This window comes from Hemicordylus capensis, chromosome 15 (assembly GCF_027244095.1).
Source record: "Hemicordylus capensis ecotype Gifberg chromosome 15, rHemCap1.1.pri, whole genome shotgun sequence".
Classification (NCBI taxonomy): domain Eukaryota; kingdom Metazoa; phylum Chordata; class Lepidosauria; order Squamata; family Cordylidae; genus Hemicordylus; species Hemicordylus capensis.
Window position 1 is genome coordinate 7,476,336 of NC_069671.1, and position 21,911 is coordinate 7,498,246.

The 21,911-nt window shown below is 49.6% G+C and overlaps 1 protein-coding gene and 1 long non-coding RNA gene across 25 annotated transcripts in view; one reads left to right on the forward strand and one right to left on the reverse strand.

The window, feature by feature from the left end:
- The window catches only part of FBRSL1 (fibrosin like 1), a 788,945-nt gene that overhangs the window by 561,312 nt on the left and 205,722 nt on the right, over positions 1-21,911 (reverse strand). The window contains exons 1-2 of one of the 24 annotated variants that reach the window (XM_053280515.1): positions 8,924-9,141; positions 7,979-8,064 (exon numbers count right to left, since the gene is read on the reverse strand). The exons of 20 other annotated variants lie outside the window; for them this stretch is intronic. In XM_053280515.1, coding sequence (XP_053136490.1) covers positions 7,979-8,002 — 24 coding nt within the window. In that variant the 5' untranslated portion in view covers positions 8,003-8,064; positions 8,924-9,141. Of the gene's footprint in view, positions 1-7,978; positions 8,357-8,387; positions 8,488-8,923; positions 9,142-21,911 lie in introns of those variants that run through there. 3 more of the 24 variants (XM_053280514.1, XM_053280516.1, XM_053280513.1) reach the window with 3 other exon arrangements.
- Positions 9,276-13,324, forward strand: LOC128338270 (uncharacterized). The gene is made up of 3 exons (XR_008312557.1): positions 9,276-9,413; positions 11,913-12,034; positions 13,144-13,324. It is a non-coding gene; the product is annotated as an uncharacterized LOC128338270 (long non-coding RNA).

Sequence of the window (21,911 nt, forward strand, 5' to 3'; positions counted from 1 at the left end):
CTCACATGTGTAGTCTCCCATTCAAATGCAAACCAAGGCAGACCCTGCTTAGCAAAGGGAACAATTCGTACTTGCTACCACAAGGCCAGCTCTTCTCCTTCAAAGGAGAACTGCCTCTTCCCAAAAAATTCTTTCTTTCAAAAAATCTCTTCTGGGAAATTTAAAACTTAAAGGGAGGCTCTCTGTCGTCCTCCCTAGGTAGTGCAATTCAGAGTCATCTATGGATGTAGGGCTGAAGTGGAGAACCAGCGGTTTGAGGCAAAATATGAACTGGGGACTTCTGAGTGCCTAGGCCACACTTCTGTGTGTGCTTCTGTGTGTGGTGGACTCCACAGGCCAATGCTGCTTGGGGTACATGGGCATGTAGGGGGGTCGCCAATGGCCCAGGGCCGGAAACACCCAACTTTGGCAATCCCACATGCCACACTTTGGGTGCCAAAGACATTTTACCAGAAGTTATTTATTCAGACTGGATTCAGAACCTTACGATGTCCTTTGTCTACTTTTTAAAAATAACTCCGTGCCGTCCAACTAAAAGGCACAAATGGCACAACAATTTATTATCCTGCTACATTAAATAGTCAGGAGGGCTGCTGCCTCCATTTATTTTTAGAGTTCTGCTTTTAAAATGCTGCCATGGAATCCAGTAATTCCCCCAAAAATGCATCGTATATGGGCAACAAGTCAAACTTCTCACACGGAATGCCGTTTTGTTGCTAGACCAGCTCCCTGGACTGTTACAGAGACCATATGCCTTGATGTAAGGGGCCACACATTTTATTAGTGAAGCTGGGGGCACTCACTTAATGCTACATCCCACTGATCTACACAGAACCATGTGGGGAGGCAGGCTGAAAAGGGGAACAACCAAGGGGGTCTTTAGTTTGGAAAAGAGGAGACTATGGGGAGACATGACTGAGGTGCATAAAATTATGCATGGAGTGGAGAGAATGGACAGAGACATTTTTCTCCTTCTCTCACAACACTAGAACCAGGGGTCATCCCATGAAACCAGGTTCAGGAAATTTAGGACTGACAAGAGGAAGTACTTTTTCACATAACAGCATTATCTATGAAATTCCTTGCCATGGGATGTGGTGATGGCCACCAGCTCAGATGGCTTTAAAGGGGGCTTAGACAGATTCCTGGAGGACAGGTTTATCAATGGCTACTAGTTTGTTCGCTATAGGCCACCTCCAGCCTCAGAGCAGGAGAGACGGCGTGCCTCACCTCTTGCCTGTGGGCTCCTCAGTGGCACCTGGCAGACCACTGTGTGAAACGGGATGCTGGACTAGATAGGCTTCCTTGGGCCTGATCCAGCAGGGCTGTTCTTATGTTCAAGACAAAAGGCCAGAGGGGAGGAGGAGCCCAAACTGGAGGCCAAAACATGGAGCTCAACTCCTGCAAGCAAGCAAGTGGCCATCTTGCACAATCTTCTAGCTCCTACAGAAGTCTGAAATAAGGAGGTGCCACTTTCCGACAGCTGATAAGGCCCATTGTTGTGTTGCGGGGGGGGGGGGGGACTGCATGCCAGATCCACCAGACATTGCTGCTGGATCATGGTGATGAAAGGCCTATGGCTCTTCCTTGCCACATTGCCAGCTCCCTCTCCTACATCAGGAGAGAGAAGAAGGAGCTAGTCATGGTAGCAGTGTTGACCAAGTAACCCTGCCACTGGAGGCACTGGGGAGAAGAGAGGAGTGAGTCCCAGAGAGCCTACTAGCCTTCACTGATGTGAATGGGAGAAGCACTTCAGATCTCTTGTGCAGGACTTGCAACAACAACAAATATTTATATACCGCTTTCCCACAAAAGTTTCCAAAGCAGTTTAAATAGAGAGATAATAAATAAATACATACATACATAAGATGGATTCCTGTCCCCAAACAGCTGACAGACTAAAAAGAAATACAAGATAGACACCAACAACAGTCACTGGTTGCAAACCTGGAGCTTGCCTTCCCTACTAATTGTCTTGTTTCAAGGTTTCACGTGACTCAGAACTGGGCACACAACATGGGGATTAGCTTGGCCTTTGCAACTTTAACTCCACCACCCTGCACTTGGGTGAACACTTGACTTCCCCAACCTCCACTAGCCTGAAGAAGACAACAGGCCAGTAGTTCTAGGCTAGGAGAGGAGGGGAGCAACAGCAGGAGGGAGGGCATGTCTTCACCTCTTGCCTGTGGGCTTCCCAGAGACAGGGATGTGTGAGACAGGATGCTGGACTAGATAGACCCTGGGCCTGATCCCACAGGGCTGTTCTTATGTTCTTAGGAGGGCTTCCCAGGAAGAGGTACACAAGTCATACATGGCAGTTTGTGCAGTTTTAGACTTCCCGCAGTTAGCCGGTCCACCTTTTCTTCCTGTACAAGATCTACACAGGACAATTCATATCCAGCAAAGAAACTCACATTCTGAAACAGTCAAGATGACCCTTTGGCTCAAAGTTCTAGAGATCAATACATGTATTGATGTATTGCAAATAGGTTTCATTCGCACACTATTTTTAAATTGGCGCTTGAGTTTTAGTAGAAACTAAACTAGAGCTCTAGCAGGTTTTTAAAAAAATCATTATGGTTAGCTAAGCATGTTATACACTGACAGTAAGTAAAATTTTACATATGAGGAACTGGAGACGTGGAGACGTCTTTGTCAGCTTAGGGGCATGGCCTCAAAATAAACTGTGGATCAATATAGAAACATCCCAGAATAAATAATCTTCGTGCTAATCTCAGGAACAGTTTTCCAGTCACTAACGCGGCTAGAAATATCCCAGTGCTGCCTAGACATCCAGAAATAGGATCCCAGCATCTCAGGATCCAAAACACCAATTCCGTTAAGCAGGGTAATGAGGCCTACAACTCGGAAACCTTTCTACCCCTGGACGCAAGCCACTTGTACGTACTCCAACAGAATGCAGCATATTAAGGCTGCTCATGTGGATCCCAGTGCTCCTGCATCATCTAACCCCACTTTTTAGCTTGGCTCCCAGCTCAAGTTAAGGGCACAAGCCTGTCCTTAACCCAATCGCAGCTGGAGACACAGAGATGGGTGCCTAGAGTGCCCATCTGACAGAGGAATCCCCCAAGGCACCGTGCTCATCTCACAGGGCCTTGTGGGATCTCTGGAGGCCGGGAAAACAAGCCCCGACCTCTGTTGATCCCGGCAGCATGGATTGTGTGGGTGCGCGGCTTGCATGCTCGGTACTGGTAGTGAGAACGACCTCCCTGTGTCATTTCACTAGGCGGGGAAAGAATACGGGGCAGTTCTCAAGTATAGATGGTCCTGTGGTTCAGCATAAGAGGTGATATTTGGCAGCTGCAACAGACAGCCCCAAGTCTAATTCTAATTCTTCCACCTTCCCTCACAATGCTGTGTCAGTCATTTCATTTTCCTGCCCTGAGCGATATTTGGTGGCAGCCTGGTGTTGAGAATCAGCCCCACAGATGATGCCCGAGTTCCTCTGTGTGCTGGCCATGATTGGAAAAGGAAGAGCAGCTCAGTGGCCAAGCAGGATGTCCCAGGCTCAATCCCTGGCATCTCCAAGGAGGCCTGAGAAAACGTCTCGTCTGAAACCCTTGAGAGAGGGTCCCAGTCTCAGTATAAGGAAGTCTCCTCTTCTGAAGCAGGATCATAGCTCAAGGACTGAGCCTTTCCTTTGCATGCAGAAGGTTCAGGTTCAATCCCTGGTTTCTCCAGGTAGGAAGCTACCTTAGAGCAAGTCAGACCATTGGTCCATCTAGCTCAGTAGTGGGAGCAGCTGTCCAAGGCTTCAGGCAGAAGTCTTTCCCAGACCCACCTGGAGACCCCAACTGGGACCCTCTGGATGCAAAGCAGATGCTCTACCACTGAGCTACGGCCCCATCCCCAAATGAGCAGGGCTAAGAAATACCCACCCGACACCCGGGAGAGCCACTGCCAGGCAGTATAGACCATCCTGAGACAAATGGACCAAGGCTCTGGCTCAGTAGAAGGCAGCTTCCTCTATCAGTGTGCCTGCAGTCAATGGCTGAAAAGCTCCCTGGATACGGACAGCAGACAAATCAAATACGCCCCCCCCCCCATCATCTTCTGCTCACAAGTCGTAGGTGACATTGAGCCCATTCTCACACCTGGAGAATGGGTTTGGACGGGGCGACGGGAGGAAGCCGCAAAAAGCCTACCTCCCCTGCGGTCAACTCCAACCATGTTGCTGGGCAGTCGGATGGCCAGCTTCTGCCAGTAGCAGGGAGGGTTGGAGGACAGGAGGTTCCCGGAACCGCCACAATGCACCACATGAGTGGGATTATGGGGAGCCCCCCGACGTTGGTCAGGGGGCTACTTATGTGTAGGTACCGCATGAAGCGCAAAGCCATGCGGCACGGACACACGAACATTTAGCCCGCTTTCTGGGAGCCCTCGCCTTAAAAGTAAAAGGGAAAGTGTGCCGTCAAGTCGATTCCAACTCCTGGCGCCCACAGAGCCCTGGGGTTTTCTTTGTTAGAATACAGGAGGGGCTGACCATTGCCTCCTCCCACACAGTATGAGATGATGCCTTTCAGCATCTTCCAGTATCGCTGCTGCCCAATATAGTACCAGTGGGGATTTGAATTGGCAACCTCATGCTTCTTAGTCAAGCATTTCCCAGCTATACCACTTAAGGTGACTGCCCTCACCCTCACCAGCAGTACACACGCACACCAAAAACTGGGCTGGGCTTCCTGAGCCTGGGTTTTGGTTCGCGCATGTGAATAGCTTCGTTGTCTGGTGGTGAGAGTACATTGCACTCTGTCTTGACACACAGCTCCCCAGGCAAGCACCAAGGGTCATTAACAGACCGCTATTTGTTTACAGGCATCCATTTCAAGCCATGGGATTTGAGAATTTCATGTCCCTGTCCGGGCTGCTTCCAGCTGTTATTTCAACACCCAAAGATGGGCATGGAGCAAGGTTATGCTCTCTCCTTTAAGACTGCACTGTTGTTTGAAAAAGCCTTACATGCTGCATCCAGTAACCTAAACCATCTATTAAGTTCTATTTACACTTCCACTGCTTCTAAATACTGTTTATTAGCACACCAGGGAGGATTCGGGGGAAATCCTCTTTACCAAAGGAGATCAGCAATTTCAGAGGCAGCAAGGAGAGGTTATTCTTCCCAACGTGGCAACGCTGCCACACAGTCCCTGTTTCTAACCACCCTTCATCTCAAATCGCTGATGATTTACAAGAGGGTCTCTCAGGAAGAACAACTGCATCTCATTAATATCACACTAGCTGGCGCCAGCCATGTTTAGCTCTCATTCCCAGTTTTGCCTAAAAATCCTTCATCAGTGCTAAACATGTAGATGGGGATGTCTGGGTGAAATTACTATCTTTAAATAGGAAGAATTACAGCATAGCCCTGTTTCATAGGGACATAGGAAGCTGCCATATACTGAGTCAGACTCTTGGTCCATCTAGCTCAGGATTGTCTACACAGACTGGCAGCAGCTTCTCCAAGGCTGCAGGCTGGATTCTCTCCCGGCCCTCTCTGGAGATGCCAGGGAGGGAATTTGGAACCTGCTGCATGCAAGCATGGCGGTACTCTTCCCAGAGCGGCCCAAGCCCCAAAGGGGAATATCTTACAGTGCTCACATGTAGTCTCCCATTCATATGTAACCAAGGTGGTCCCTGCTTAGCAAAGGGGACAATTCACGCTGCTTCCACAAGACCAACTCTCCTCACACAGTATATTCAACACTTGTGCAAGTGTACAGCATCCACAGGTACAGATCTGTACACAGGTACAGTGATTCACAGGTTATGTGGAATGCAGGTACAGCAGTACACTTGCTTTCTATACCCTGCACTTGAGGGGCCTGTACCCAGGTTCACTTTTAAAATGAATGCAGGCACAGTCATTCACACAAAAGCATTTATGAGTGCACAGAGGCCTGAATGGGGGTACAACATAACATCTGAACAGGGCTATTGGGTCTGAGGGGAAGAATCCAATGCATCATTTAGAATAACCACTCCAGTTAAAAAGGGGACATCTGGGATTGCCTTCATTTTGGCCAACAGTCCTGCTCCTTCCAATGCTTCTTGAAAATTCCTGATGGGACTGGAATTCCTATCATTTTGCTTGGCTAAGGTCAGACCGAACACGCCCCCAGTGTGGCTATAAAGGGTTGAAAGCAGATTGAATTAAGCAAAACCCTCCAACAGATGCAGAATCAGAATGTGAGTCGCTTATCCAAGTACGTGAAATCCAAGCCTGGACAGGCTTAGCCGACAGGGCCGTAACTGATTGCGGAGAAAGACACGGGGGAAACAGGTGTGCCCACAGCTCGGAGGGAGATCAGAGCTCAGCAAGAGACCCCATGCGTTGCATTCAGGAGGTCCCAGATTCAAGCCCTGGCATCTCCTGGTAGGAGTGACTACCAGTTAGGACAGACAAGACTGACCTTGGTGTGGAAGGAGGCAGCTTTGTAGGTTCATAGATTCCTGAGGGCTCATGCCTTCTTTCTACAGCAGGAGGGTCAAGAGAGGATGACTGAATGGATGGCAAGGGAAATGGGCTAACTGGGATTAACTCTTCCAGCAAGTATAGGACAGCACAGGGCCCCCAACTGCACTTTTCTTCAGAGGAGATGCCTCAGCGTGAAGAGGGTTTGGAACCAAACCGGACTCTTTTTAACATTTCGGATTGCTTAAGGGCTTGGTGGCAGTTGTTTATTTGTTTATTTTTTTACATTTTATATCCCACTCTTCCTCCAAGGAGCCCAGAGCAGTGTACGACATACTTAAGTTTCTCCTCACAGCAACCGTGTGAAGTAGGTTAGGCGGAGAGAGAAGTGACTGGCCCAGAGTCACCCAGCAAGTCTCATGGCTGAATGGGGATTTGAATTTGAACTTGGGTCTCCCTGGTCCTGGTCCAACACTCTAACCACTACACCACGCTGGCTCCCCTCTCTGTGTGAAACCCCCAAATATGGCCAGCACTTTCCACCTTGCCAGAGTACACTTTTCTCTCTTGTACCACAGGCCGCTGACCCCGCGCACTCTGGATCCTGCACACCACTGAGGTGGCTGCTCTTTTTAAAAATCCATCATATTTGACGGATAAAATACCCATCCATGAGGCTGCTGCCCTCCGTACCACAGTCACTGTCCATCACCCTCCAACAAGGGGTGGCAGTGGAGAGCAGCAGCAACAGTGGAGAGGGCATGAGTCCAGAGTCCCAGCAGGTGCTCACTCACACCAATCTCCATCCATTACACCCTATGCCAGGGATAGCCAACCTGTTTTTGAACTAGAGCTTTCATCATCTCCAGCCACAATGGCCAATAGCCAGGGGTTACGGGAGCTATAGAGAGAGCCTTCTTCTGTATGATCCTCATTGCATGCTGAGGTCATCTGGAGAGGTCTGTCTCCAGTTACCACCGATACGTCTGGTGGCAACTTAGAACCGGGCCTTTTCTGTAGCTGGAATGCACTCCTGGCAGATATCCGCCTTTTAGGCTTGCTGTGGGACTTGCTGTGGGAGCGTATTAATCTTGTTTTAATTTGTGTTGTATTATTGTAAAAAGCCCAGAGACATAAGTTTTGGGTGACATATAAATGTGTTAAATAAATTATAGATAGATAGATAGATAGATAGATAGATAGATAGATAGATAGATAGATAGATAGCCCAACCCTGCCCTAAACTGCCTCTATGAAGGCCTCTAAAATATGGTTTCTCAAACTATATCATTACTCAGGGGTGTAGCTATAATTGAGAGGATGGGTTCAAAGAACCCGGGACCCCAGCTCCACACCTCCATATTCTCTTCATTAACTCCCTCACTCCGTGGGGCTGCTGGGGAGAGGGGTGAACACAGGCCCCCTCTCCCCTAGCTACACCCCTGGACATGACTAGCCTCAAGGCGGAAAAAATGGTTGGAGTCCCCCCTTCACACACAAAACATAAGAGGACTTGTCTGGCACAACTTTGGGGAGCAAGCAGCATACTTTTGAAAGCAGATGATACAACATATCTACGTTGCAGCCGGCATCATTTTAGAAGAGGTGTTCCCGCCTTCAGATTCGTCCGTCTCCTTCAGAAAGAATGCCTCTTTAGACGGTGCTCGCCATTTGCAGCTTTGCAATCTTTTTTTAAAAAGATATATTTTTTAAAAAACAAAACACCAAAAACCAAACAAACCAGCAAACCAGGGTGCATTTTTGGTCAATTAAACATTCCTAACTGATTCATCTGACTGACGTCATCGATCAAACGGTGCAGCTTTAGTAGCACGCATCTGCCGGTGGTGCACCATGGAGAAGGCCTTAAGTTCTGGTCAAAAATGAAAACTGGCCTCTTCCCCCTTGATGGCATGCAAAAATATTCACCTCAAGGCGGGCAGACACAAAAACTCACCCAAGCTTGCCTCTTGAGATTGGCAGGCGGAGGAGAATCTCCACCAGGGCCGCCAGGGAAGCCATCTTGGCAGAGCCTGTTGCTAGGCAACTAAGTGGGCCTTATCTGGGAAATGCATCCCTCCCTTGCCGAACGGGCTAGGAGAACTGGCTTGAGGGTTTCAAAGTGCAGCAGGTCCCCCACAGGACCCTGCTTCTAATTTTGTGACTCTTAATCACTTCACACACAAGGAGACACCACTTCAAGTGGACACCGGGGAGCGGCGATCGGGCAGCCGCCACTGGGAAGGCAGCAGGGGAAGCAGCTCGACACCGTCCAAGACAATCAAAATAATATAAGCCAGCAAACAAAAGCAAGGGAGGGGAGAGGAGGAGGTTCCGTGTCAGGGTCAAATATGGCGAGATGAAAGCATCCCTTTGAACAAGGGAAGTTTACAGAGTCGCTTTAAACGGGGAAGAGAGGCATCGGGGGAGAAAAATCAGAGGGCATCTACGAACAATTGGCCAAGGGCCATGTAAACACAGGAGTGCAAATACCATCCTCTTCCACTGTGAAGTTCAAAGGGACCTCTCTTCTTTATCGGCAGCCAGAGACTATGCTCTGAAAGGCGTTAAACAAAAAAATAAAAATAAAATAAAAATAAAAATAATAAACCAAGCAAGGCCAACTTTTATTTCTAAAGTCAGTCTGCTCTTTACAGGCAGACAATCGAGAGACGCCGGGGGGGCAGCATGATAAAAGCCTGAATCAAAAGGCACGTCCTCCCTCTGTGCCCCCAACGGAATCCCAAGCGACACTTTAATCTGCTGCTTTTAAGGGAAGGGGAACCAAAGCAAAGAAGCGGGCGGGCGGGGGGGGGGGGGACAGGGCGGGGAGGAGAGACAGCAAGGGAGAGCCATGACTGTCATTTAGTACGCTTAGAGCACCTCCCTGTACATACGGTGAAAATAAGAACCATGCCCTGACTTGGGGTTTCCGACCTGAGCAGGACACAAGCCACAGGAGGGCGAAAGGCAGAGGTGCAAAGTGAGTCAAAGGCAAGAGCAAAGAAGTCACTTTTCATCAGGCAGGTAGTAAGCATGCATTGTCCCCTTTGCTAAGCAGGGTCCACCCTGGTCTGCATTTGAATGGGAGACTACATGTGTGAGCACTGTATGATATTCCCTTCAGGGGAAGAGCATCTGTCTGCTTGCATGCAGAAGGTCCCAAGTTCCCTCCCTGGCATCTCCAGACAGCTCTGAGAGAGTGAGTCCTGCCTGCAACCGTGCAGAAGCTGCTGCCAGTCTGTGTAGACAATACTGAGCTAGATGGACCAAGGGTCTGACTCAGTATGAGGCAGCTTCCTAAGTTCCTAAAGGCACCAATCAAAAGTGGCAATTCTCAAAGAGGTGAGTCTCTTATATTTAGCAGGGGAGAGCAACTGGCCCTATCCAGCCCTAGCCCAGCATCCTTCTAGTAGCTGTAGCTGGTGTCTACTTTGTACGTCTTTTCAGACTGTGAGCTCTTTGGGAACAGGGGACTATCTTCTTTAACCCTCAATGCAAACGACTTGGAAAACATCTATGTTGAAAAGCGATCGAACAGTGAAACAGTAATTGTTTTTCTTTCATTGTAAGCCAACTGCCATAGGTAATAATATTTGTATAGACAAAAATAAACACGGCAGAGAAGTGACAACAGTCATTTATGTGTGAGCCAGTTTTCTAGTCACTTGCACAGAGGAGGCCCATCAATAACTGCACCACTGTCATTGCTGCTCACAATTTCTGCTCTCCTTTGGCAAACCATCCCAAATAAAGATATGTAACACTGAGTAAAGATGCTTCTTTGGTTTCTGCATCTAAGTCGGGCCTACTTTTTCCATCAAGGGGAACATTTTTCTGGGTTGTGCCATTTCAGGTTACGGGAGAATATTCACACAATGGAGGGCTCTTCCCTATACACAAAAATCCCTGACATGCTATCTTTCCACATACAGCCCTCTCATCATGTTTGGGCTCCTTCACATCACATTCGCCATGGGATGTGGTGATGGCTACTAGTTTGGATGGCTTTAAAAGGGGCTTAGACAAGTTCAGGGAGGACAGGTCTATCACTGGCTACTAGTCTGGTGAATATAGGCCACCTCCAGCCTCAGAGGCAAGATGCCTCTCAATACCAGTTGCAGGGGAGCAACAGCAGGAGAGAGGGGCATGCCCTCACCTCTTGCCTGTGGGCTTCTCAGAGGCATCTGGTGGGCCACTGGGTGAAACAGGGTGCTGGACTAGAAAGGCCTTGGGCCTGAGCCGGCAGGGTTGCTCTTATGTTCTTATCTGAGCTTTTCATATGTAACCTGAAATGGTAAAAGTAAAGTTATGCCGTCGAGTTGGTGTCGACTCCTGGTGATCACAGGCCATGTGATTGTCTTTGGCAGAATACAGGAGGGGTTTCCCATTGCCATCTCCTGCGCAGTAGGAAATGATGCCTTTCAGCATCTTCCTATATCACTGCTGCCTGATATAGGTGTTTCCATACCAGTGGGAATTCAAACCAGCAACCCTCTTGCTCCCTAGGCAAGTTATTTTCCTGCTGTGCCATTAGGTGGCTATACGTGAAATGGTACAGCCCATAAAAAATTTCCCCTCAGAATTTTCCTCCTCTCCAGCAATTAGTTTTCTAAGAATTTGAAAATTCTAAGAATTTTCTAAGAATTCACCCTGCAGTGAATTCTACCTGTCTAACCAGATTTGATTTAAGAGCCTTGCCTCCTAGAAGACATTGGCTAGTGGAAATAGTGCCCAAACTGCCCTCAGCTCTAATATTCCCAGGGTTAGTTACCTTGCTGGAGGAAATCTCAAACTGTATAACACATATTTGGGAAGAGCCATATATCACATGCTAACAAGAACGCTCTTAGGAAGGAAGTGGAATACACCACATTGCATTTCCATCCCATTCCCAGTTGTACTTTGATCCTTTCTCTGGGATTTCCCCCTTAACCTCTGCAAGGGGAGCAGAAGCAGTCATTGTGGCATGAAAAGTAGCAACTAACGAATGCAACAGAGGGCTGATCTGAATAAATGAGCGCCCAACAACGCTAGAGAAATACAACCCAAGTTATAAGCATACATTGTTGGTCGTGAACACATCTGGATGCAGGTGTTTCCCTTGTGCCCCAATTTGTGGATCTCAGAATAGTGGGGATACAGCATAGACCGTTTTTGGTTGACCACATGCAGAAGCAGAAGAGAGAGAAACTCCCTCTTTTCAGATCCTGCCCCCCTTATAAGCATGATTAAATAAAATGGGGATCTCTTTGCAGATTCGTTCCTCTCCATCTTCTTTAACATCTCCATGCTTATATGTGGGAGCAGGAACTAGAAAGAGGGATCTCTTTACGCTTTGCTGATGCTTGCTATCAATGACCAAAAAAACCCCCCACACCTTAATGCAGCTAAAGCACAAATGCCCCACAATTCAGAACTGGCTTGCCCTCAGTCCAGGAACACTCTATGCAATCTAAGCACAGCACATTTTCTTTTCCAGAGATTCAAAGCAAGCAAATAGTTTCTAGCAGTAATCCTGTATGGTGCAAAGCCAACCATAATCCTGTATGGTGCAAAGTCAACTTTCAAGCACGAAGCAACAAAGAAAACAAGTACATGCATGTAAGAAAAGTTGCATTTCTAAATCAACGGCTCCATTACAGTCAGCACATTTGGACTCCATACTAAAAACAAACAAAAAGTGTATTCCCAGTACCAACAGGAATCAGTACGACCACTGCTGACATGTATTTTATTTTATTTTATTTTTATTTGTCCACGGCCCCAAACATGCAACACACCCTCTGGCCGGTTTACCACGAAATGAAACAAATTAAAACAGAAATTAAAACCTTAAAACAACTGAAACCCATAAGTCTAGTTAGAAAGCTTGGGAGAATAAATGGGTCAGAGATAAAAGTTGTCAGAGATCATTGTCACAGTGAACACAGAGAAATTATTTTGCTCCTGCAACACCAATCTGGCCAGCCAGTATTTTCCCGGTGTACCCAGTAAAACATTGAGGCTATTCACACGATGGGAGAAAATCAGGCTAGCAGAGGCTAGCTCAATTTTCTCCCATCATGAGAACCACTGGGCCCAGCTGCAAGCCACCGGTGGTTCTTCAGCGGGTCACCCGCTAAAGTACCCCGGTGCTTAAACCAGGTTTGCAGAGCGAGCGTTCCACAAACCTGTTTTTTTCTGCACCGCAGCAACGGCACCGCGCTCTGCACCGTGGTAACTCATGAGTAGACCCCCCGACTGGGAGGCTCAAAAGCAGCCTCCCGGCTCAGGGGTCTCTCCAGCCTGCACTGCACGTTTGCGCAAGGCATGCTGGAGCTTCCGGGGTCCGCGCAGCCCCCGATCCCCCAGCCCCCACCGGCTCCGTAACGGAGCCGGCAGTCATGTGGGCGTCCAGTTCGGCCACTCGGAGCAGACTGACTGCTCGTCTGTGGGGAGAACGGGCTTAGCCCGCTCTCCCACAAACCCCATCCAGGCTCTCCTCACTGATCGTGAGACGAGCCTCTTTGCGCGGTTAGGGAAGCAGCACTGAAGAAGAAAGAGCAAAACCCAGGGTTTGCGGATTCTATTGCCGCTCCACCCTGGCCAGCCTCTGTCCCACGGAGCCCGGGAGAGCAACTTCGATTGACAGGGAGCTCCCTCAAACGTGATTACCTGGAGCGTGGCCCCTTGCTAAGGCCTGACAGCTTCCCCAACTCTCTCCTCTCCAGGTCCGGCTGAGAATCTGCCTCCCATGGCTCTGCTTTCTGGCTCCACTCAAGGTGCCAATACTTTGACATCAGAAGTTGGCATCCTGGGCATTTCACTTTGCCAGCTGGCACGGACATGCTACAAGAAGCTATCCAGAGACTGCTTAAAAAGGCAGGTACCACGGGTTTTTACCAATGGGAGAAGAACCAGGGAAGATGACTTAAGGAGCATATAGTACCAGCAGCCAGTCTGGTAAACACACTTGGAGATTAATAAAGTCTTCTCTGATGTGGGCCTTGATGCCAATCTTTTCTGGCAGAGTAGCTGAGATTTCTACACTCCTCCTCCTCTTGCAGGGAAGTCAAAAAAGGGAGCTGGAATGCACTTAACAAGAAGCACTGCAGCAACTGCATTTCTCTTAAGCCAGCCTCTGAAGGGAATATTTGTGAGGCCTGTAACATACACCCCAAGGGAAAGCCTATTAGCTCCACTCTCCTCTTAATGCAGCCCAAGATGAAGTAACCTGGGCTTCCCAATGAGAGGGGAAGGAAATTGGAGAGTGAATAGCACATGCCTTTGGAAATTAAATCCCCTCGCAATGCAAGCATAGATTTTGCTCCAGCACATAGAGAAAAAATGAATATCAATGCTTTCTACTTGCAGGGAAGGAAGAGGGCAGGGGACGCATCAGGATGGATTCTGGTGAAAAATAAACTAGGAGGTGGCTTTATAGAAAGAGTAGGTAGAGGAGAATTTTTTCCTAGTATTAAGTGATGTTGCCTCAGCATTTCTCCATCTGCCATTCTAACCCTGTGACAGTTTCAGGAAATGAGGGCAGGAAGAATTTCCCAATGTTGGTATAGAATTGAAGCTGAGGATTAAAATCAAAGAAGTGACTAGAATGGAGGACTGCAGAGGAACCCTAAGAATTCGTTTTGAAATATTTCATTGTTGTTGTTGTTGTTAACCAAAGAGTTACTGCTGCAATCCTTCCAGTGCTTGGTGCAGCAGTGAAACAGTGCTGGGAGTAGACAGGGCCTCAGACAGTGGAGAACAGGGCTGCACAATGCTGGCCCTCCAGCTGTTATTGGACTACAACTCCCATCATCCACAGCAACAGTGGCCAATGGCCGGAGAGGATGGAAGCTATAGTCCATCAACAGCTGGAGGGTCAAAGTTGTGCAGCCCTGGCGTAGGAAATGGTGAGACTCTCTTATTTAGGGTCATACACATGTGTTTTGGGTGCACACAAAGGGCCACGTGTGAACCCACCATAGGCCTATGTGCAAAATCTGTACAATTTGCTCAGTGGGACTGATATCAGTGTATCAACACCATCCTCGGTGGGAGAGCTGGTCTTGTGGTAGCAAGCATGACTTTCCCCCTTTGCAAAGCAATGTCTGCCCTGGTTGCATATGAATGGGAGACTTCATGTGTGAGCACAGGAAGATATTCCCCTTAGGGGATGGGGCTGTTCCGGGAAGAGCAGAAGGTTCCATGTTCCCTCCCTGGCAGCATCCCCAAGATAGAGCTGAGAGAGATTCTTGCCTGCAACCTTGGAGAAGCCACTGCCAGTCTGGGTAGTCAATACTGAGCTGGATGGACCAAGGGTCTGACTCAGTATACGGCCGTTTCCTAGGTTCCTAAAGATGTCATTTCCTGATGTCAGGAAAGGACTTCTTGCACCCTGATTTGCTTAGTGGAGGATTTTACACAGATACATAGGAAGCTGTTTTACACTGAGTCAGCTCTTTGGTCCGTCTAGCTCAGGATTGTCCACTCTGACTAGCAGCAGCTCTCCGGGATTATCGGAAAGTAGACTTCCCAGCACGACTTTGGAGTTTGCCAGGGACTGAATCGGGGAACTTCTGCCTTCTGCCTGTAAAGCTACAGCCCCGGCCCCAACAGATACTGAAAGCACAATTACAGGAAGCTCCCCCCCCCGCCCCGCCTCCCTGAGCTACGCCCCTGCTTCTGCACTCAGTCCATTGGGCAATCTAGCCGAGTATTCTCTACACCAGGGCCGCTCAACTTCGGCCCTCCTGCAGATGTCGGCCTACAATTCCCATCAAGGGAATTCCCATCATACTGGCCCCTCTGGCTGGGGATTATGGGAACTGTAGTCCAAAAACAGCTGGGGGGCGGAGCAGCCCTGCTCGACACTGGCTGGAAGCAGCTCTCGGGGATTTCCGACAGCTCTCTTCCCAACCCCTCCCCGCAGATGCCGGAGACCGAACCCGGGACCTTCCGCACGCAAAATAAATACTCTACCACTACGGCCCCATTCCCATTTCAGGGGTATTTCTCAGCCTGAACTGGAAGTGCTGGTGCTTGAGCCTGGGACCTTCTGCATGCAAAGCAGATGCTCTTCCACTGAACTACGGCCCCGTTCACACACCGTGCCGGCACAGATTCCACTGGAATAGCGAGGCCGCGCAGCCTCTGCAAAGATTCAGAGGCGGGGAGAAAAAGACGACCGTTTTCACAGGAAAGCTGAACACGCAGAGCTGTCCCATGTCTTGGGAGGAGCGCTTGATGGAGTCAGAGAGGAGGGAGGGCGGGCGGCCGCCTTCTCACTGTGAATCCAGTGTTTCCCAGACTACCAGTAATGAGGCTTTTCCTGTCACTTGCTTCCTCCTTTCACTCCCTCCCTGACAGACACTGATAAGCTTGTCTGTCACAGCCCCGGCAAAGCCCGGGCTGGTGGTGACAAATCACAGGGAGTGTGTGTCAAGACAATCCACTGGCCGGAAGACAGACAGCTGGGGCTTGAAATTCCACAGCCAACAATAGCCGCGGCAAAAAAAAAAAAAAAAGCCATTCTAAATTATCTGCAGCAGCGGCACTGACCTCTCAGTGGCAAGCCCCACGTGCTAAAAATAACCGAGCAAAGGTCTCGGCTCCAGCATTAACCGCTCACCTGCTGCCAGTCGGAGGGGGAAAGGGGGAAGTCTATTAATAAAAGCCGCATCTCCCCCCAGGGTTTGCCTGAAGGGGGCACCAGGCAGCTGGTGACGGGTGGCATGGCCGCAGAAGCTCCCTAACCTGGAAAATCTTCATCCAGGAAGTTTTATGACTCAGGACCCAGATTCGAGATTCTCCCACTTGGGGGATGGGGCTGATGGTTCTAGTGGCGGTTGCTGGGGTGGGTGGGTAGGTGGGGGTGGGGGTGGGGGGAGGCACCTCTAAGTGGAAAAATCAGAAGGTGCTTTCCTCCTGCACTGCCACACCTGAAAGCTCTTCCCAGCACCTGCTGCGGTGGAGGATCAGCTCTGCCATTCAAGCTGGTCTCCGCACAAGCATGGAGGCCATTTGCCGGTCACACAAACGGCCTCCACCAGCTGAGTGCTGGAGCCAATCCTGCCACAGAAGCTGTTGGGAGAGCTTCCAAGTGCGGCAGTTTGGGAGGTGAGCACCTTCTCATTCCTTGCCTTCATTCGCTGACTCTGAGTCCCCAATCAGTCTTAGAAGCTCCCCAGCATTGCCAGTGCCAGGGCCTAAGAACCAAGCAAGACCCCTTGAAGACACAGAGCCATCCCTGGGCAAGGGGCAGAGCCAATTCCCTCTGTCTTCATAGCAGCCATCAAAACTGAGCCAGCAGTTTGCTTCAGGAAGCTGCTGGAGCAACGTCCCCTTAGTGGCCGATTGCCCAACTCCAGCGATCTTGCTTGGCGCTGGCCAAGGTGCTAACTCCTTGCACTAGAGCTATCCATAGTGGCTCAGCCCAGGACAGGATAGACTGCTGCAGATGCTCCTTATTTTAGTCTCAAACCATGAAGATGTATGGCATGCTTAAATTGGGGGGTGGGGTGGGGGGTGGGCAACAAGCTAAAAAATTGGGGCCCCTTGTAGAAGTAGACGCCCTCCCAAGCTGCCCCTCTACCCATTTCTGTTTTAGAAATCTAACTTGTGGGACACAGGGCCTTTGCCCCTTCTGTGCCCCACTCAATTCCACCCCCCACACACACACCCGGTGCTACCACCGACCCTTCCACTTAAGATCTTTCAGACAAGAGATGCCAGAAATTGAATCTGGGACCTTCTGCAGGACAAGCACGTGCTCTACTGCTGAGTTACACGGTAGTGAGTTTGGGGTGAGAAGGAAACTCTAGAAACAGTGATGAGTGACACACATACACACACTCACAACCCACGCACTTGGCGACATTCTGCAGAGAAAAACAGGTGCGCTTGTTTTCCAAGAGATTCATCGAATTGTAAAGAGGGCATCATTTACACCACATCTAGAAGCATGCCCTGTCAACAACTATTTGAAATGCTAACTCTAAAATATGTATTTCCTCCTCACACAGAAAGCACATCTTCACATGGAGGAAGGTCATGCATTTATACATTTTGTTCTGCCTCTTAACATCAACCAACCACAGTGCTCAAAATTGCTTTTCGAAATACCCCAGGCAGACAGTCGGGATGGTGCCTAAATCGATATGGCCAGCAAATAAGTCCCAGCACTTGGTAAAAATTCAGGAGACACAATAAGAAAAGATGTATGGTGCTAAAGGAAACTCGAAGGTATACAAACCAGAAACCGAAAGCTACATAATGCAAGAGCTTCCTAGAGAAGTACTTGGCCTCTGCGCCCTGACTTCCCTACATCATACGTTATGTGGGGTAGAGTGTAGAGTGTAGGAGTTAGCCAGGTTGGGGTGGGAGCTGTGACAGGAAGAAAAGATGGGGCCCTGGCCACCCCCCTTCTCCCCCACCCTTGTCTTTGCTGCAGAAGAACTCTAAGGGCATGGTAGCAAACAAAACATTATTGCCAAACCCTTCCTCTCACGGTTTGGCAAATTATATCATAGGAACCTAGGATGCTGCCATAAACTGAGTCAGACCATTGGTCCATCTAGCTCAGCATTGTCTACACAGACTGGCAACGGCTTCTCCAAGGCTTCAGGCAGGAATCTCTCTCAGCCCTATCTTGGAGATGCTGCCAGGGAGGGAACTTGGAACCTTCTGTTCTTCCAAGAGCGGCTTCATCCCCTGAGGGGAATCTCTTCCAGTGCTCAAACTTCTAGTCTCCCATTCAAATGCAACCAGGGCAGACCCTGCTTAGCTAAAGGGACAAGTCATGTTTGCTGCCACAAGACCAGCTCTCCTCTCCTCACACACACTCCCCACTCACAGACACTCTCTCTCTCTCTCTCTCTCTCTCTCTCTCTCTCTCTCTCTCTCTCTCTCTCTCTCTCTCTCTCACACACACACACACACACACACACACACACACACACACACACACACACAGCCTCCCCAGCTCTGAAACATTTTCTAAACATATATATATCTACAATCACCTCTTCTATTCATGCCACATCATCTGTGAAGAGCGGAGAGAGAGCTGTCACTCCCCTCTCCCTCGGTGGGGCCCAGGGCTGCCCTCCCCTTCCCCATTCAATTCCAGCCATGCCCCTGGTTCAAGAGCAGGACCATGTTGCCCACCCGTGCTAACCTAGGTCCAATCGAGGCAAATCGCTAGCAGCCCTGGAACTGGGCACACGTGGCGTTCCAGTTAGGCCAGCCAACGCCCTCGGCTTCACTGCTTGGGAAGTCAAGGGGAAGTCCGATGGCTGTGGCAGCCCCAAAGTCCTCCCCACCCTGGTACTTCTCTCATCGAACTCTCTGCTGAAAACGCCTTCTTGCTTTCACAGGACGACGTTCAGGAGGCACAAGGTAGGGAAGAGAGCATTTAGGGTGAGAGCATAAAGACAAGGGCCGACAACTGAGAGTAACCCAACTCTCGGGTTTTACTCTCCGTCTCCCCAGCTGCTAACCCAAGAGAGAGAGAAAAGAGGGGTGCGATTGAGCTGCCTCCACTCCATCCATGGCAATGGCCCTTGAGGTCAGACTGGCGGGGCCGGGGTGCTGGTCCATGCCACTTTGCGCCCCCAACCCACTGGGCCCCTTGTTGAAGCCGCCCTCTAGTTTCTGGCTTCGATTGCCTGCCGTAGCCCGCTTCCAGGAGTCATCCAACCCACAGAGCAATCCCATCTGGCAACGGATAGGCCTATCAAACGTTAACCACGGAGGGGTTTGAAATTCTGTCTACAGTTGCAGTCCTAAGGGATTTTGCATGCAAACACCAAGAGAGAGATTACACCTCCCAATCTCCGTGTTAATGCCAGGGCACTGTGCAACCCCCAAAGGCCCCATTGCAAGCTGGTGCCCATTTTATTGCACAGTCTGACCAAAGGCCAGACCCAACGTAAGATGTGAGGTTGCTTCATACAGAGACAGACCACTGGTCGACCTCGCATGCTACTGTCTGCTCTGACCGGCAGCAGCGCTCCAAGGTTTCATGCAAAGGTTCCCCCCGCCCCCCATCCTATCCGAGATCCTTTGAATTGAAGATCCAAGGAGTGGAGAGGAGAGCTGGCCTTGTGGAAGCAAGCATGACTTGTCCCCTTAGCTAAGCAGGGTCTCTCCTGGTTGCATATGAATGGGAGACCAGAAGTGTGAGCACTGTGAGATATTCCCCTTCAGGGATGGAGCCACTCTGGGAAGAGCAGAACGTTCCAAGTTCCCTCCCTGGCTTCTCCAAGATAGGGCTGAGAGAGATTCCTGCCTACAACCTTGGAGAAGCCGCTGCCAGTCTGTGAAGACAATACTGAGCTAGATAGACCAATGGTCTGACTCAGTATATGGCAGCTTCCTATGTTCCTATCCCAGAGATTGAACCTGAGGCCTTCTGCATGCAGATATGGTCCTCAACCATGGAGATATGGCTCCTCCCCATTTCTAGCCCCCAGAACACTATCTGAAGAAAAGGGCCCTTCCCCAAACCAAGAAGTCTGTTAGACTTAGTCTGTTTTGTATGCGACAAAACAGTCTCATAAACCTGCAACACTCAATTGTGCCAGCAGAATTGTCCCCATGCTTTTGAAGCAGTCGGCCTCTGGAGCTCCCACTCTGCCCAGCAGGGCAACCTAATCTTAACATGATGGAATTGAATTCCTTTAACACTGAAGATCATCTAAGTGCAAAAGGAACAATGCATTCCAAATGGGAACGGCAGGAGAGTTGAAAGCATGTGCAAGGCATGCCCCATTACTTAGAGAGTCTTAATCAGCTTTTGCCTCTATTGATCCTGCTCTGCTAGGAAGCCTTATGCCTCACCCTGCCTGCCAACCATTGCTCGGCAGGACCAGCTTCCTCACTAAATTAAGTGGCAGCACACACAAGGACGCACTCACAAGAGCGGTGCTTTCGCATAGAGCGCGCAAGGTCTCCTTTCCCACCCAGGCTGGGGGGCAGGCCACACTCTGCACACGTGCCTCAGGCACACACTCCGGCAGCTGGGCCTTGGGACTGTGCAAGGAGCCAGGAGTGGGCTTCACAAGGGGCTTCCAACAGTCGGGCTCCGGTTGCTCACTTCCTAGCTGACGGGCACGATTTCTGCAGCAAGCTCAGCACACCAAGCTCTGTGCCTCAAGGGCGCCATCTGGGCTGCAGTACCAGCCTGCCTGAGCATTCTGTCAGCTGACGCCAAGGGCCAATCCCTGTCCACCAGGCCCTATATAAAAGCCTCGCCTCAGACCTTGCTTCTCAGTTCAACCAACGGGTCTCTTGGTTGAACAAAACCCACTGAAGAGGCTACAATTCTGTATCACAATAATTTTAGAACGTGAGGCCTTTGGGGCAGGGACCAGTCTTCTCACTCTTTGTGAAGCACAGAATAACAACAGTAACAACCACAACACCACCTCTTGTACTCCGCTTAAGGCCATTATAAACTTCTGGTTGTGGGGCTTTTCCATCATCATACCAGGAACATCGCTTTCTCCTCCTCCACTTTTTTCTTCACATCCAACCTGCAGAAGCACTTTACTTAAGATCCAGTCTGAAGGAGAGTTCTGACAAACTCAAAAGCTTACTTTTTAACAAGTGTCTCATAAGAACAGCTAAAGCAAGCAGGCACCTGTATTGGGCAGCAGCGATATAGGAAGGTGCTGGAGGCGGTTGGCCACTTCAGTGACAACGACAAAGGCATCATTCCATACTGCATAGGAGGCGGCAATGGTAACCCACTCCAGTGTTCCCTCTAAGGCGTGCACATGTGCACATGCTCACAAGTTTTTTTTATGCCTGCTCAGAAAATTTTGGATCCCGCTCAGTTGAATCAGGAAGGCCTCACTCTGAATGCATGTGCACACACACTGCCTTGATACTGCCACCCAGAACAAAACCCATTCTGCACACAGATGAAAAAAATTAGAGAGAACACTGACCCACTCCTGTATTTTACCAAGAAAACGACATGGACAGACAAAATAAATATATCTATGTGGTCACTAAGAGTCAACACCGACTTGACGGCACTTAATCAATCAATCAATCAATCATAAGAGCATAAGAACAGCGCTGCTGGATCAGGCCCAACACCTATCTAGTCCAGCATCCTTTTCCCCACACTGGCCCACCAGATGCCTCTGAGAAGCCCACAGGGAAGATCTGAGGTCATGCCCTCTCTCCTGCTGTTGCTTGCCTGCAACTGGCATTTAGAGGCATCTTGCCTCTGGGGCTAGAGGTGGCCTATAGCCATCGGATTAGTAGCCACTGATGGACCTGTCCTCCATGAAGTCCTCTCAACCCCTTTTAAAGTCATCCAAGCTAGTGGACATCACCACATCCTGTGTCAGAGAACTCCCCCCCCCAAAGAAGAATACCAATATTCAACACTTGTCCATGAACGACCAGTGTCTTCCCCAGACACCATCTTGCACCTCTTGGCTTTACCTTTTCCCTTCTTCTGCTGCACATGCCCCACAGTGTA